Source organism: Lepisosteus platostomus, chromosome 12 (genome assembly GCF_059453375.1).
Source record: "Lepisosteus platostomus isolate fLepPlt1 chromosome 12, fLepPlt1.hap1, whole genome shotgun sequence".
Taxonomy (NCBI): domain Eukaryota; kingdom Metazoa; phylum Chordata; class Actinopteri; order Semionotiformes; family Lepisosteidae; genus Lepisosteus; species Lepisosteus platostomus.
In genome coordinates, this window is record NC_142622.1 from 29,628,041 (window position 1) to 29,645,313 (window position 17,273).

The following is a 17,273-nucleotide window of genomic DNA, read 5'->3' on the forward strand; positions in this document are numbered from 1 at the left end:
CATTTTTTAAGAGCAAGATGTTAAACTCTGTCAATTTCCTTAGACATTAGGACATATGTTACTATGGGGAGGCTCCAAATCAGCCAATAAGGTGAGTTATGGTCAGAGAGTAAAAACTGCTTTAACTATAAATACCACAGGAAATATTTCAGTGATTAAGAATTGCAATCTGTCTCATGCTTCAAGAGTCTCTCATGCATTTCAGTATAGTTCTGCAGCCCCCTGGTGTACCAAATTGCACATGAAAGATGTTTGAAACAATTTTCTATAAATGTTATTGACGTCATAGACCAGGGATGGGGACCTCCAGGTTTCAAGCCATACATGTGATGCTAATACTTTGTAAATAGTATATTTTTAAGACATATAAACACAGATCGTTTGACCTATCTAAGAATTCTGTTAAGGAATTAATATTATAGGTTGGAATGACCATCATAGCACTCTGCAGCTGTCTGGGTTTCACCCTGTTTTTAAAACATTTCATATGCTTGTGATAGAGATGTGATAGAGATGTTTTACAAAACTCTGCCATATTATAATGCTAAAGGAAACAGTAAAGCACCTTGCAGAGATAAATCATTTAGACATGTATACCTTCATAAATTCAGGTGAACCACTGGTATTACAGCCAAGGCTATTCAACCTGAGCTAATATGTCACATTTTGTACAGCAAAGAGGGTGAATACTTTTTGATTTTTTGTTTTAACAAAAACATTTACTCTTTAAAATATGGCCATTCCATGATTTTGTGCTATTCTATGCTGTTAAAGTTCGTTATAAATTGTAATATTACTTGTGAATGTAAGTTTTGTAGCACTCTCATCTTTGCCGTAAAATGACAATATCAGTGCTGTTTCAGCTGCTCCTACACCAAATGCTGTTCGTTTAATTTTGGAAAGTAGTAAACTTTGAACAAATATATTAACTTTTGATTATATCTAACATGTAGTGAAACATTACAAATAACCTTTTACTTCTGTTGCAAACTATGGACATGTTGTAACGGTTTAAAATTAAAATCATGAGCATCAATCATGCAGTGGCTCACCTTCTTTCAAATGAAGGTGTAATTGATGATTTTGCCTCCAGAAACTCTGGGTGAATTGATTTATTGTTTTTTTTATAAACCTTTCCCATCTGCTCAGCCTTACCTCTTTCTTTGTTATTGAGTGCACTTGTTTTTTATTTCTTACTTAATTTCATATTTATTTCAACAATTCCTTTCTACAAAAGTTTCAGTGCAGTAATTTGTAAGTTATAATTTGCTATTTATTGTTCTTATTTATTACTTTCAGTGTTGATATACATTATCTTTGTAAAATGTTTGCTTCTTGTTCTTGGTTTTAAGTTATAATGTGCTCCTCAAAGCTGGTTATTAATTTATTAATTTATGGAATTAATGTATTTAATTGTTCTAAATGGTAAAATAAGTCTGGGGTGGGAGCTAATAATAATAGTGTATGGGAAAATCGTGATTCCCTTTCCAAGATCTTGCCTAGGGCCCCCAAAAAGATAGGGCTGGCCCTGAGTTGGATTACACTTTCAAATATTTGTAGCCAAATTATTATGGGGGATTGATATTGTAGAGCCTCCTTTTAAAGCATAGAAAGCCCAGTGCACCTTTTCCTTCAGTGCCCTCACTACCAGATCAAAACTCCTACATAAACTAATTGTCAGTCCAAGGTTTCTGTACCTGGTTGTGAGTTACAATGTGTTGTTGTTTCCCTGAAATCTGCCTTTCTTCTGGAGAATAATGACTCTGGTCTTGTCCGGAAGTGTATGTATGGTGTAAATGTGATCGGATGTACAGCAGTTTGCTAGGAAGCTGATCTGACTTTTGCTCAGTACACTGTGCTCGGTAAGGAAGGCCAGTATTCAGGCATTCATGATACTGCAAAATACCGTCCCCAGATAACTATTCACACAGATGCCCTGGTACCTTTTCTACAGTCCTACAGATTAGTCTTTGGCTTTGGTTTCACGCCTGAGGGAAACACCTGGCTCTCAGTGAGAGATTGAAGAGATTGAGCATCTTGTTGTTGACTCTGTCTCAGCCACAGGCCTTTCGTGGTCTGAGGGCCTGGACTTTGTCTAGTAGATCCTACTCTGCGATTGGTGAGTCTAAAGGGTTTTGTGTGTTTTTAATAGCAAATTCCAATATTTTCAGTTTTTCATCTATGTTGTTTTGGTCTGAATTTATATCCATCTCCTGCTCTATGCCTTTCCACAGCTTTATCCCAGAGGTCTTTTAATATCTTCATGTTGCCCATAGTTAACTCTTTACTTTCAGATGCATTACACAGCAGAGGAGCCCTACAGCAACAGCTGTTTTTATTAAAAATTATTATCAGAATCACTACAACTGAACACGGGTGGAAGCTAATTAGCTTGTAAGATTTAGAAGTCAACTGGTTACACCAGAGCCAATTTACAATTGCTGTTGTTAAGGGTTTGTGTATACCTTTTCATCCCATTTTTCAAGGTTAACATTCATATTTACCTTTCAGAAGGTATAAGCATTTGTCTTTCACTTAGAGGTTGTGTGTTAGGGTGCTTGCTACCTTGCAACGCTGGTGCCCTGGGTTCAATTCTGGACTTGGATTGTTATCTGCATGGAGTTTGTATTGTATTTTCTGCCACTTTTTGCTTGGGTTTTCCATTGGCATCTGGGAAAAATGGCTCTGTGAGTGTGTGCATTTCTGTGCCCCACGATGAGCGAGTATTCCGCCTTGTGCCAGCTGCTTGCTGGGATAGGTTCGCAGGGGGAGCTGGAGCCTGAATTCAATAAAAAACGAAAAGGCATGGATGGTTGTGTGTTTAAAATAAATGTAAAATAATTTTAATTTAATTAAAATTTAATTTTTCTTCATTTCAGGCAGTTATGCCACAAAATGTGTTATTTTGGAAAGGCTGTGTAGACTTTCTATAGGCCATGTATATTACATCATTCGTAATTAAAATTGGATGTCACTGGAAGTGGGTGAATACTTTATTTTCAAAACAATGTATTTTAATTAAGCATAAAAAACATCACATTTCTAATGTAGTCTTATTAGGGTATATGCTCCTCAATGCAATATTGAAGATGAAGAGTACAGGAACAGCCTTGCAGACAAATGATGATCTGAAATGTGAAACTAGTAACCAGAATCTTGCTAGCTGCAATATAAGTTTATGAAATGTATGATACAAATTGAAATGTTTTGCATGAAAAACTCAAACTCCTACAATTCAAATGTTAAAGATAGTTGATATTATACTGTTAATAACTTATGCAGAGAATCAAATACCCTTACTCAAAAACCCTTAATCTGTCTCACTTACTAATGAGAGAAAGACGATTTGGATTAATACTAGTGCATAATCTGTATGTAATCTTGTTTTCATTATGTTCTATATGAAACAATTATTATTTTCAATACAAAGATGAATAGATCTTATTGTTTTATTTAGATTTTGGAAAAAATGTTGTTGCACAATTTATGGGAGGATAGATTTGATTTCTTTAGTGTTTTTTTGTGTTTTTTGATTATTTTAATAATTATTTTTGAATCTTCAAAACTTATGGGTGTCTGTATGGTATAGGGAAGGGGTTGTGTATTTCTACTGTTCTATATTAATTTCTATAAGGATTTTTAGCTTGGTGATATTGTTTATATTAATTATGTTTCTGAATATATTAATAATAAATGAATAGACAGATGTATATATCATTTCTAAACTGTTTGAAAAACAATTTCAAAGTTTATTCAGCCCTCAATGTTTATACAAGCCCTGTAATCCCAACATAAAACGTCTGTATTCAGCAAATTAAGTGACCATATTTTCAACTTCCACATGCTTTTCACTATCTTGTTAAGCAAGTTCATAATAAATTACTCACACAAGAGTTTAATGATTGTCTTCTCCCTGAGTTACACTGAAAATATCAATGTCAAAGATTGCAGTTACTAGAAGGCCTGTTACATAACTGCTAAATTTCTCATTGGTGGTTCAGCAAAAAAAAAAACAAGTTATGTAGAATGATATATCAGCTTTGCTATATTAAGAATAACAAAGCAATTTTAGCATTTAATCAAAATGCACAAAAAGATAGTAAATACATCTGGGCCAATATACATTCATTTCCTAAAGATATTCCTTGATAACCACTCAAGGACAATTAGGTAGCACAAAAATCTTTAGAGCCTGTTATTCCAAGAATGACTTGTAATATCCTCACAAGTACCTTAGAAAACGATGACACTGACTTTTGCATTGTAATGCATTTTGTTACTGTAACCCTGGAATTGCATTGGATAAAGACTGAAATAGATTAATTGAATTAAACAGATGTATATACTGTATCATGACCCTGAAACAGCTTCATAGACATATTATTTTTACCCGGTCTGCAATTTGTTTCTCTGTTAGGTTCTTATGTAACCAATGTGTGTACATAAGGCACAAAAAATAGAAAAGTGCAAAGGTACACAGTGCGCATGATACAGAAGTGATCTGTGTAAATCTATGCAAAGAAATTTTATTCTGGAAGAATAATACCTCAATATAAAGAAACAGTCCATTTTACTTGTATCTTTTGAGAGGCATTAAACATCCAACATATTATATTGGTTCAATAGCTCATTTGCATACCTCTTAGTTTAAATAATACAAATATTACATTTTCATACAGAAAAAAATAATATTAAACACCCCTTGTATAACCTGCATGTATGCAAATAAATAAGACTGCCAACAGCGTTGACTATTACTATGACAAATGAACAAGGAAGTGTGCTCAATGGTTTCCTGCCAAATACATGTGACAGTGGTAATAAAAATCATAATAATTCCTTAGACATATATAGCGCTTTTCTGGGCACTCCACTCAAAGTGCTTTACATGTGCAGCCCCACCTGGATGATGTGACGGCAGCCATAGAGCACACAATTCACTCACCACACATCAGTTATCAGTGGGGAGGAGAATAGAGTGATGAAGCCAATTCAAAAATGGGGATTATTAGGAGGCCATGATTGGTTAAGGCCAGTGGGAAATTTGGCCAGGATGCCAGGGTTACATCCCCACTCTTTTCAAGAAACACCCTGGGATTTCTAATGACCACAGAGAGTAGAGACCTCTGTTTTATGTCTCATCCAAAGGACCTTTTTACAGTATAGTGTCGTCGTCACTATATTGGGGCATTAGGACCCACACAGACTGCAGGGTGAGCACCCCCTGCTGGCCCCACTATGAGCTCTTCCAAGAACAACCTTAGTTTTTCCCAGGTGTCCTATCCAGGTACTGACCAAGCTCATACCTCCTTAGCTTTAGTGGGTTGCAAGTCGTGAGCTGCAGGGTGATACAGCTCCTGCCGTTAATGCAATTGTTAGCATGTTTGTCTTTGATTGTAAAAGGTTTTTGAAAATTAATGTTGTTTTAAAACACACACTGCCTTTAACTGATTTGTATTTGTATTTAGTATAAAGCCGTGAATTTTCCTTTTATCACACTAGTGTCCTTGTTTTGTGTACTATACATCAGAATGCACATTTTCTGAAGACAAACAGGACAAACGGCCTTTTCTGAATAGAAAACCACGCGAAATGCATTGCCCAGAACATTAAGAATTTCTAAGAGTGAAGAAAATCAGACTATTCAAATTGAATTTTGATTGTTCGTATTGTTTTTGACAAACACAAAAAAAGAACATAAATGAATATTTAGGTTACATTCTATGTAGCTTTTGAACTTTTTGGGAAAGATACACTTTAGGATTGATGTAACAACAAAACGTAATTTATGGTTATACTTTCTTTGGCTTTATGGTAGTCAATACATTTTAATAGTTGAGTTTAGTGTAAGAGGAGAAAATAACCTTAGAATAATAAAGTATGCAATTAAAAACTACGATCCTAGCAGTGCTAATTTTAGAGGTTCGCTCTCACAGAAAAAACATCTGTAATAAAACACTTATTTTTTGTTTCAACACAGAAAAGACATTTTTTAATTGACTAGCTAATCATAATATAAATCAGTAGAAGATATGCGGAAACAAAGTCAACATTTGAAGTACTCCTTTTCTATCGCCTGTAAATGTTTATACTGACATTTAATCATAGAAAATGAGACAAGCTAAAAGCATATCAAGTGAAGGCAAGTTTAAAAAAACGCTTGTTTGGGGTTGATAAACTCGCATTTTGACGGAAACGTGCACCTAAGGTCAGTAGTAATCAACAATGTCGCTGTTTACTGCAGAGACTCCCCCCCACCCTGCTGTACAGACCTTTTGATTGTTCTAGCACTGAATGACGAAATGCGGAACAAGCTGATGGCAGTTTACTGTCAACTGTGTAAAATTAATCAGCAGTCCAGCCTGGAGCAAGGAAGACACTGCTGAGATAGTGGTTAGGATGACGTGTCTTCAAAAATATTTTCACTTGAGTTACTGTGCTTGATATCTGAGGACAAAAACAAACCCTGGACAATACTTCGTACATATCTAAATTCGCGTAAATATCTACATGATCATACAATATTCATAATAAACCAACTTTAACGCAATACGCATACTCACAGGAGACTCGAAATATTTAATAAAAAATGTAAACACTTTTGAACAATACTCTTGTGTTCAAACGATTAAACGTTTTCTGAATAAAAGGAAACCATTAACTAGTAACAGTCCGTTTACACTATTTTTAATTTGGTCTATAAATCTTTCGTCATGACTCTCGGAAATTCAAAATCCCGGTCTGATTCTACTAGCAAATATATGAACGTTCTTCCGTCAAAACCTCCACTGAATACTGAAAATACTGAAACTGTTAAACACTTCTCATTTTTGAGTGAAATCACAGACATAGTTGAATGGCGAGTTGTGAAATTTAAATACCTTAGCACGTTCTCGTCTCGAAAATCTTTTAATGGACGTTAACGGTAGCTGAAGAGCAGTAAAACAAAAACATACAGAGCAGACGTGGTTGCAAAACCATCGTGTTTATTTAAGACACCAAAAAGTCCTGAAAACTCAGGAAAATTGGTAGAAAATACTTCGTTGCGAAGTGTACAAAGTGAGTTACTTTACACAATGCAAACACAATCATTTGATTCCACGTTGGAAATCTAAAAAGTGACGTTTTTTTTAAACGAAATGTTCAGTTTTTACTTGAAACAGGGCAACACCTCCCCCATACATAAAGACCTTAACCCAACCCTAGGGCTGTTCAGTTCTGAGAAATGTCGGAACACAGAGCGGCTTTTCTTGGAAAACTACTCTCCCCTCCACTACACAACCGTGCCAATTCTCAGCGGCTCCATGCTCGCTTCTTTGAAAAAGAGACACCATGCAGTCAAAACACCGCTGTCTTGGAATCCAGCCGGGGAGGGTGTGCAGAGCAACGACCTTGGGGTTTCAGATTTAGCGCAACCACAACAAATCAAGCCCCAGTTGCTTTCATGTTGTAAACAAGGCATGTGTTGTTGTCAGCTCTGAGCTAGATCCGCACAAAGAAGGCCATTAAAAAAGGTGTGACCCACAGATTAACACCCATCGATCAGATACAAACGTGGGTAAATTTCCACCATTTTACAAATTACTTGCGTGGAACAAAAACAAAAGATCGTCCTCACTAGCAGAAAAAACGGCACCTTTTTGTTTACGTATTACCAGGACGAAAAAATAACGATTGCAACACATCTGAATATTTTACAAAACGTCTTTTACAAACGTCTCCTTAAAAAACAAAAAATAGGGTTACCAAAACAAACCAATTTAAAAAACGTTTCTAAAAAATGCAGCTGCTTTAATTCGCTTATTGATATAAATATATAAATCACAGGTAGTTGTAGTATTATCAATACATATTTAAATATTTTAGTTCCTCTTTCAAGGTGGAATACGTCTTCACAGGAAACGATCTAGTCTATTCTCAGTCACCAGCCCCTCCGATCTTTTGTCATTAAGGACGAAGATCCACCGATTGACATCGCACCGTCATTTTCTTCATTAGCACTGCAGGCTGTCGGCAGGTTTGCAGAGATCCGCACGGTCTGCCGTAGATAGCTGGAGGCGCCTAACAGCCTCCTTGATAAGGTTTCCAGACAAAATCAATTCTTGGAGCAGCTGATGTGGGTCGTCCTCTTGGCTCGACACGTCTATTTTCTTGCGGTTCCAGGCTCTCAGACTGTCCCAATCCTGATCGCTGTAGTCCCCAGGGATGGAGTAAGGACTGGCCCGGCTCCGGAGACCCCGATTTCGAAGCCGAATGCAACAGCCATGCTTTGTATTGCTGCTAGTGCGAGTGTGTGAGGCACTGTAGCTGTGCTTTGTACTGGTGCAAGTGTGCTTGTCGCCACTGTTGCTGTGACTGTGATGAAGGCACGATGACAGCGTCTTCTGACTATTGGCACCGGCGCTGCTGTGCAGCTGCAGCGCTTCGCCGATCTTGGTCACCAGAGCGTCCACCTCTTTCGAGTCAACAGTGACCGACTGCTCCAAAAGAATGTAGTTCTCCTTCCGACAAGGCATATTCGCTTTCCTTGTTATCCAACGTTTCGTGTCCTCCTTCAGGCGAGGGTTTATATTTTTTTTAAATGAATGAGACCCTACAACCCTCCCTACTCACACCACGCTCCTCAACGGAAAGCAACCACTTGGGTTTGATTTGTAAACAATGGGTGACGCATGATCTGGATTGTACCATTTGGTGCAGGGGGTGTTTTTTTCAACAGAGATACAAGCCTTTACTCAGTTTCTAATTATTTCACAGCGTTATCTACAAATCTATTGGGAACTATACAATACATTTTGTTTCAGAAGAATTTTAATTAAACTTATATAAAGAAATTTAACAAGTCTTTTAATGAGCAGCATAATTTATTCCCCCCCTCCTTTCTGTTGCAGACAGTGAACCCTTAGCAAAAAAGGGGTAGGTTACATCAGGATTGGTCTATAATGTCACTATGGCCTTACATAACGCTAGAAACTGCAGTATAAACGTAGTTGTAGAAATAGAAGGGGAAAACGCAGATATATAGTATAAAAGATGTCCATAATGAATATTCGTTAAAGTGCCTCGTATGTTTTTTAGAAGGGGGTTTCTCGTTTTAATTGTACATAACAACAGCAGCAATACCAAATCCTAATTTCAGCAGCAGATTATTGTGTATAACTGAATGTTTAAACAGAACTCAATACACAGTAAATTATATGTCGTTATCGAGAACTATGCAGATTATTTGAAGTCTGTAATTTAAAATGTTCGTTTTCCTAAATTTCTATTAAAAAATGAGCATGTATTCCTTACTGATGAAAGATAAATCCAAATTTGACGATAGAGTAGCATACGTTTCCTGTATTATCTAGCCCCCTTATCATCATCTTTATTATAGAAAAGTGTCTATAGATTCGTTTTCAGCCAGTATTTATGTGCTTATATAAGATATGTCTTGAATCTTGTCCCCGTCTCTGCAAATGGGAGCGACAACTCAACCATACCTGCTAGAAACAAATATCAACTATTTAGCTCAACACATGGGGTCATACATTCGTAAAACTACTAGCTGTTTTCCCAGGCAACAGGAAATTGAATTTAATTCCAAATTTAGCATTGCTGAATTTTATCTTTAAATAACCATTCTGTATATTTAATCATTATATTCATACAGTAAAAATAGCCTATATATGGCCTAGATGTTTCTATACAAACCTATATATTTATATATAAATATTCTGGTAATCTTTATAAAGTAACACTTAACATTCCTCCAGTGTTAAATTTAACAGTGTACCAATGCACTTTTACAAATAATATACCAGTTTCGAAATGACGTCATTTTGTAACATTCCTTTAAATTTGACTTTTATGTGAGGCTTTAAAAGCATTTTCTGTTGCACAAATACACAGCCTTAAAGCACTGTGAATTCAAAAGGAATGCCTTCTTTCTAAAAAACTCAAACGGAGTCCAAAGGTTTAAGTAATGTTCAACTGTGAAAGGAAAGCAATTTTTCTCATTTTCTTTTTCGATGTTAAACACGCAGCAGCATGCTATAGGAATGGCTATGTTTTGTTTTGGCTCGTTGCCAACTATCAGTTGTTGCAGTAACACGTGAGCAACCCCAACTGGAAATTGCTTGAATGGTATGTACAACACACAGGAAACGCTGTATATAGTGTGGTCTACACACACATTACAAAATGTTATAGGTCTTCTAAAAGCCGTGACACGTTTCTAAGAAACGAAGGGTTTAAGTGTCCGTTTTTCGGTTTCAATAGGATTTCTCACTTGCAAAATATAACACATTTAATAGAGGTGCCATCTGGCGTCTGATTTCTACGCATGTGATGGTTACATGAACACAAATGTTAAGTTACAGCGGTCTTGTTATCATCTCGCTCTGTAAATTATAGTATATTGATGTTCTTGAAACCCCATTGTCGGTGCGGAGGCCCCGTTTTAAGAAGAATCACACTTTTCAGCAAACCCAAATGATCAATATGCCTTATCGGAAAATCGCTAATTTGTTAAACTGTATTTTTCTGATCGCATTATTTATTGCAAATATACAACTGACTTTGGTAATCAGACTCCTTGTTTCAGGTTTTGTAAGATGTTAGAAATTATGAGGGTCTCTGAGGGCTTGCCAGAAGTTAAGGTCATGCCTGATTTAGCGTCGTTAACTGTATTCCGAGCCCGCATTTATAATCATAATCCTTATTATGTAAATTCGAGTAAAAGGCACAGGGATCCCAAATCGCCTGATTCTGCTTTCTCCGAATTGGAGTAGTAGGAATAGCCCAGGAGAGGGGTACTCCTCCAAGTCAGTCATTGCCACTGATGTCCATATAAGGGAGAGAAAGCGAACAGATTCACGTGGTGGGAGTGTTTTAACTGTGCTGCTCACGTTGTGCTGTTCAACGCCCCACGTTTACTGAAGCACATGCAGCAACGCTCCCTTGTTTATGATACTACATAGCAAAACTAAAAATAAAGCCCTGCTACAAGGAAAATACTACTTGCAGGGTAATAAGGATATATTTCATAATACCAGAGATTTATCAGAGCAAAATCAGATGGGTTCGATTATTCATGACTGGTTGGTGGGGGAGAATGCTGGTTTATTGTGATCAATAAAGGACAGAAATAAACAGCTGTGTCAATTCAATAATTTCTGTCTCCTGAGGGTTACATAGGAGCTCAGAGAGTCTCAGAGGGGCAATAACTGAGATTATTGCAATAACCTCTTTGTTCAGGAGTTACTCAGAGGACACATGTGTTTTGTTTTGGGAAGGGGATGCTGTAGAGGCCTGGACTGGATTTGGAAGCAGTAGTTTAAACTTTGATATGCGTTGAACTTAATAAAAAGTTGAAATACTTTTCAATAGGTGCAATAGGATCACAATTTAATTGTTCATGGTGTAACATTTGATTTAGATGACAGTGCTTCCAAAAGCTCAACCATCCCCTGAATGGAATACAGTTATGATCCATTTGTTAATAAAGAGAAATAAAGAGTGTATGGACTCTTCATAAAGGACTCACCATTTGACAAAACCTGACTGTCACAGATATTCAACATGCCAAGTGTGTATAGTTTCATATTAGTGAACAGACTTAGAGATGTTTACCTCACATACAAAAGAATTTAGAGACCTAATTATTAAAAAATAAAACTGACGTTCAAAAAGTAAGTAGTTTTTAAGTGATCAATTCTTTTTCCTTTGTATCAAAGGCAAAACATGGTAAACAGATAAGTAAACATTTCTAGGAAAATTACATTTTATAGACATATCTGAGATTAAGAATTTGAATGTTTTCGGTGCTGTATTGTGTATTTGACTGTCCCGCTGTAATATACCGTATCACTAATTTGTAGTCCTGTTGAAAAATAGAAACACCAAAATGTCAAAGTATTACAGCTTCTTAAAGCTTTTAAGGCAAAACAGTTGCTTTACATGGTTAATAATTACAGTGTTATATGTGATCTTAGAAGGGTGGTGTGGCACAGTCTCTGGACATAAGACTGGTGGGTTGTGGGTGTAAGAAATTACTGTTGTTCTTGAGAGTGGTACTTTACCTTGCTCATGTCCACCAAATGTATAGAGACTGCCATTGCTGGGGGTAATCCATGGACTAGCATCTCATCCACAGAGGGGGAGTCACATGCTATTTTGTCCTTTTCACACCACAGAAACCAGAATAACCTTGGGCCTGATGAGCGGCTGTTGCTTTGTTATGGCAATGACTAGTATGAGAGTGATCTACTGTTTATGTTCTGAGAATTTTAAATCCTTTAATTTACTGACAAAGATAATATAGTGGATTTCTATAGGATCAACAATTAAACACAAACCAGAGGAAACTAAGAGGAACTGCATTTAATACTCAGAGCAGGTGGCATTTATTTATGCAACGGTTTGTAGGAGCTTGGAACAATCTACTCAGCCATGCTGTTGAAGCTGATACACTAGTATCCCTCAATAATTAATCCCAGATCAATCAGTTACTACCAACCATAACAGCCTTGTTTGTAACCTTATGTTCTTAAAATTGTATTGAGGTGATTTTGGACTACTATATTTACCATTTACAAATGCATCCAAGTTTGAGAACAGACAAATAATGACAATGTATTTGTCAAAAAAACGTGTTAGCATTTGCAGGGTATGTGTTTTAAGTTTTACCATAAGCTACACAAGTCACAACTCAGACTAACTCTGTTGTGCATTGGTCAACTCATTGTCAACACTTTTAATTGATATCACATCTCTATTTGATTCATTCCCTGAGTCGAACCTTAAAAGTATTTTTGTACATAGGAAATGTTTTGTTATAAATGTAAATTGCAATATTGGAGTTTTAATACACTTCTGAATAAGCGTTTGTTCGTATAAGTTTACAACCAACAGAAAATCCATAAGGCAAACAATATGTAAAAAAATGTTTATAAAATTCAGACAAACAACAGAATACAGCATTTTGTCAGAAGGCTAGCTGCATTACTGTAGATGGCTCTGTACTTGAGCTCCAATCAAAATTGAAAAACCTTGGGGTTATATTCGATTCTGGCTTAACATTCGACCCACATGTACAGCATACTGTCAAAACATCTTTTTTTCACCTTAGAAATATCGCAAGACTACGCCCTATGCTATCATTAACTGTGGCTGAAAAGCTGATCAACATATTTGTATTCTCTCGAATTGACTACTGCAATGCTCTGCTCCCTGGGGTATCTAAATCTACTCTGAACAAGCTGCAGTATGTCCAAAATTCAGCAGCCAGAATCCTGACCAGATCTAGTGCAAGTGTTCACATTACTCCTATCCTGGAGTCCTTGCACTGGCTTCCGGTCAAATTCCGCGTAGACTTTAAAATCCTCATGCTCACCTACAAGGCTTTACATGGCTTGGCACCTCAATACCTGTCTGAACTTTTATCGCCCTACTCCCCACCTCGCAACCTCCGCTCTTCAAATTCTGCCCTCCTTACTGTCCCCCAAGCCCGTCTACATTGTATGGGCGACAGGGCCTTCTCCTGCTATGCCCCCAAGCTCTGGAACTCCTTGCCCAAGGATATTAGAGAGTCACCTTCTCTAAACTCCTTCAAATCCAGACTCAAAACCCTCCTTTTCAGAAAAGCCTTTACTTAACTGGTTCCATTCTTCACCCCTCTGCTCTTCTTAATACCATCTTTCACGGTCTCCTCTATTGTTATTGTTGTATTGTTGTAATTATAATTGTGTCCTGTCTTGTGAAATTTTCTTATTTATTGTTATTGTCATCCTGTAAAGCGCTTTGAGAAGCCACCTTTAAAGGCGCTATATAAAATAAAGTTTATTATTATTATTATTATTATTATTATTATTATTATTATTATTATTATTATTATTATTATTACTGAATGAAGTTTACAGTAAATCATTAGCAGGCAATTCAACTGGTTCCCTCATGGGAGTCATATAGCAACTCTGTATAGTACTACAGTTCACATCAACACATCTACAGTTTGATACTTCTGTAGGATTTATATTACTTTTTTCTATTCACATGCTTTTTTCTTCTCTTACCTTAAATCATTGTCAGTAAGGTTAACAGATTGCCTTAGTAAGGTTAACTCCTGAGAACAGAAGCATGAGCTTGAAAAGAGCACACACTGTTGGCAAAGCCTCTCGCCCAAGCTCTTTTCTAGTTTCACACTGGGCCTTCAAAGAGCTAGTGAGTCTCAGTGTATCATTGCCCTTCAATGATATGGGCATCTCTTTTTAAAAAAATCTTAATAATTGTAGTAATTATGTTACTTCTGGGTATTATATTATATGTATTCTATATGTATTAGGTGACAAATTTATGTTTTCCTGATTTATTGTGTCATTTCAGTCTATATCACATTTAATTCTTTATTCTTTGTGGTGAGGCTGTGGTCATGAAAACTATGCTAGAAGTTTGCAGCCACTGTATCTGGGGCGATCACTGATGTGCAAGGAAGTGCTTTGTGGTTTGTTGTTCATTCTAACACTTGAGTCAGCTGAAAAAAAAACATTTGCAGGTTGTACAGGTCTGAAGAATTCAAGGAAGTCTAAGCACGGTTTCTGTGCATAGAGCTGATAGTAGAAAAAAAACACAACCGGAAGTTAATGCCTCAGAGAGAATTTCTTGGTGATTCACAGTAGTTATATGTGTTTTCTACTGCCTGCTGACATGTGTTGCAGAGACAGCCCTATTTAAACTTAAAAGGTGGTGTGAACTCTTGGAATAATACCTCAATCTTTAAAGGCTAATATTGAAAATAAAGCTTCACAGTGTGGCTCAGTGTGAGACCAAGTAATGTACTGTATCTGCACAGAAAGTGAATCTCACTGCACTAGGATCTACATTTATTAACACAGTGGCTGTTGAAAAATCCAAAGAACATAGATTCTATGCCTTACAATAAATCACAGGTTTACCACAATTGAGCTGTTCAGTGTAAAAGCATGAGTACATGTTACAAGCATGTTGCTTTTTCCAGCCACTGGTTTAAATACTATACTGTATCTCATGTCATATGTTTTGTAATATATAAGAAAAAATCTAAAGTTGTTACTTGTTTTTAAAACCACATAGGTCATGTACCTGTTATTTGTGAGTCTTGTCAATACCATTCTAAACCCCCAAAAAGCTTAAAATAATACTTTCAAATAGGAATGTGCCTTTGCAAAAGTTTATATATGCTTACAAAGTGATCAGCTCTTAAAAACTGTATGCTGTAAAACGATAACATTTGATATATATTCAGCTGAATCCACTGGGAACACATGGAATTCACAAATGCAATAGACCTCTACATGACCACAAGAAGGATGTATCATAACATTGAGGGTACCCTAAGGAGGTCATGCTCTTCATTCCTTGGGTTTAAACACCCAGCACTTTAGTGATGTTAGTGCTCCTAGTTGTGTACTCTGTACAAGATAGGTGTTATTATCGGTTTGCTTTTTTATTTGCAAGTTATGGGAGTTTAAGGTAGATAACAGTGTGTAGTGCTTGTAGTCGACTTCAAAGATGATGTACTGTATAATTACAGACTGTGTATAAATGTTAATTATTTTTGGATCTCTTTGTTTGCGTTGCGTTACAATATGTTGAAACCTTAATCTTATAGACATGCTATAAGTTAAGATGACAGAAAGGTGAAGAAGTCTTCTAAAAATCATATTGCTCAATATAAGTAAATTCAGTTTCCTCATATAACTAATAAGATTTTTGTTAGTTTTGATCAATATATAGGGTGGGTGTGAAGTGTGAATTTTCCTTTTTGCATATGATTAGATTAGTTATGTAGCAGTGACTCCCGATGAAGGGTCCACAGCCGAAACGCTGTTTTTCTTCTCTTTTCAGCATTAAATAAACCTTTACTTTTTCCTTTGTATCATGGTCATTTTATTATTTTAGCACACTAAAAATAAAATTATATGAGTCAATTGCATCGAACTAAGGCGGAGTACTTAACTGGGGATGATCCACTAGTCGATACGCAGCTCTGTACGCTAGGTTCTTACCGATTGCAACGAACTTCGCTGCTTAAGAGTCCTCCAGCTCAGGACTAATAACGTTTTTTAATTGCAATACATCCAAAGTAACAGTTGCTGCCCCCTTGAGGATGCTAAAAATACAGGACAATGTTAGTACAACTCTTGCTATAGATGTATGAATTCAGCACCGTACTGAGCGGGACACTGGATCGCAAGGGAAAAATTCGACTACAGTAGCAGTTTATTACTAATATAAATGATATCGTGACTACGACGTATTTTAAGTGTCCGTCGCTGTGAAATGTATTTTTATTTTTATAATAAATTTATTTATTAAAATTGCATTCCAATCGCAACACAATATACATAAGTCTCATGTTTTAATCTTAAGGAAGATGTCATTACTACAACTACTAATGTACGTAGGACCTGCAGTATGCGATTGAGTTTTGAACCATATATTAAGATAAATATTCTGTCAAATAAATATAAGTAAATGGGTCGTGACCTTATATATGCAGTCACATCTGGGTGTCACTTGAGTGCTCAGCTATATATTGTGCTGGGACTGAGGATATTGAGGAACAGGGGTACAGTGGACGCAAAATGGTACTTTATGTAGTTAAATGTAAGGCTACATAACAAAATCTATCTGGTGTAGCTACGTATATATTTATTAAAAACGAACATTTAATTATATTTATTTATAGCATTTGGCTATATACATGACAAGTAATACATATGTATAAATGTCTACCCACATATTATTGTAGCGCATTCGCCCGGCGCTGCGGCCGAAGAGCGCCCGGTCGGGGTACGCGACGGGGGGCAGGACGGGAGTAGTAGTGGTCAAGGCGGGGACTAGGAGAGCCACTGACCAATTGTAAAACGGGTGTACAGAGTGGTGAGATCGCCTGGATTCATGTAAATAGTTCCCTGGTTTCGCAATCCTTTTTATACTTGTACCCAATTGCCACCCTATATTGATGTAACTGTATCCGAAAATACCCCTGTGTATTGCATACTCTCTACTCGCGCTTGGGCGCTGTGGTTGAGCTTGGTTTTCCGGACGCTCGTCCGAAAAATAAAAGCGTCGTTTCTCATTCAAATGAGTGTCTGAATCACTATGTTAGTACTCGCCGAACCCGAAAACATTACAATATCATACTTGCACCGGAGCAGGTGGCCTTCAACTTTGTTTCACAAGTTTTTTCATTGAAATTGAGCAGGTTACTGGGAATGATCCCAAATTAGTATCGCACTACCTAGTAC

General features: G+C 36.7%; 1 protein-coding gene across 1 annotated transcript; it reads right to left on the reverse strand.

The window, feature by feature from the left end:
- Positions 1 to 6,966: 6,966 nt before the first annotated feature.
- Positions 6,967 to 8,645, reverse strand: gbp (glycogen synthase kinase binding protein). Its single transcript, XM_088601569.1, has one exon. The coding sequence runs from the start codon at positions 8,514 to 8,516 to the stop codon at positions 7,995 to 7,997; it is 522 nt and encodes a 173-aa protein (XP_088457695.1). The 5' UTR covers positions 8,517 to 8,645; the 3' UTR covers positions 6,967 to 7,994.
- Positions 8,646 to 17,273: the final 8,628 nt, after the last annotated feature.

Coding starts and splice junctions, on each gene's coding strand:
- gbp (XM_088601569.1), bottom strand. CDS start 8,516: ATGCCTTGTCGGAAGGAGAACTACATTCTTTTGGAGCAGTCGGTCACT.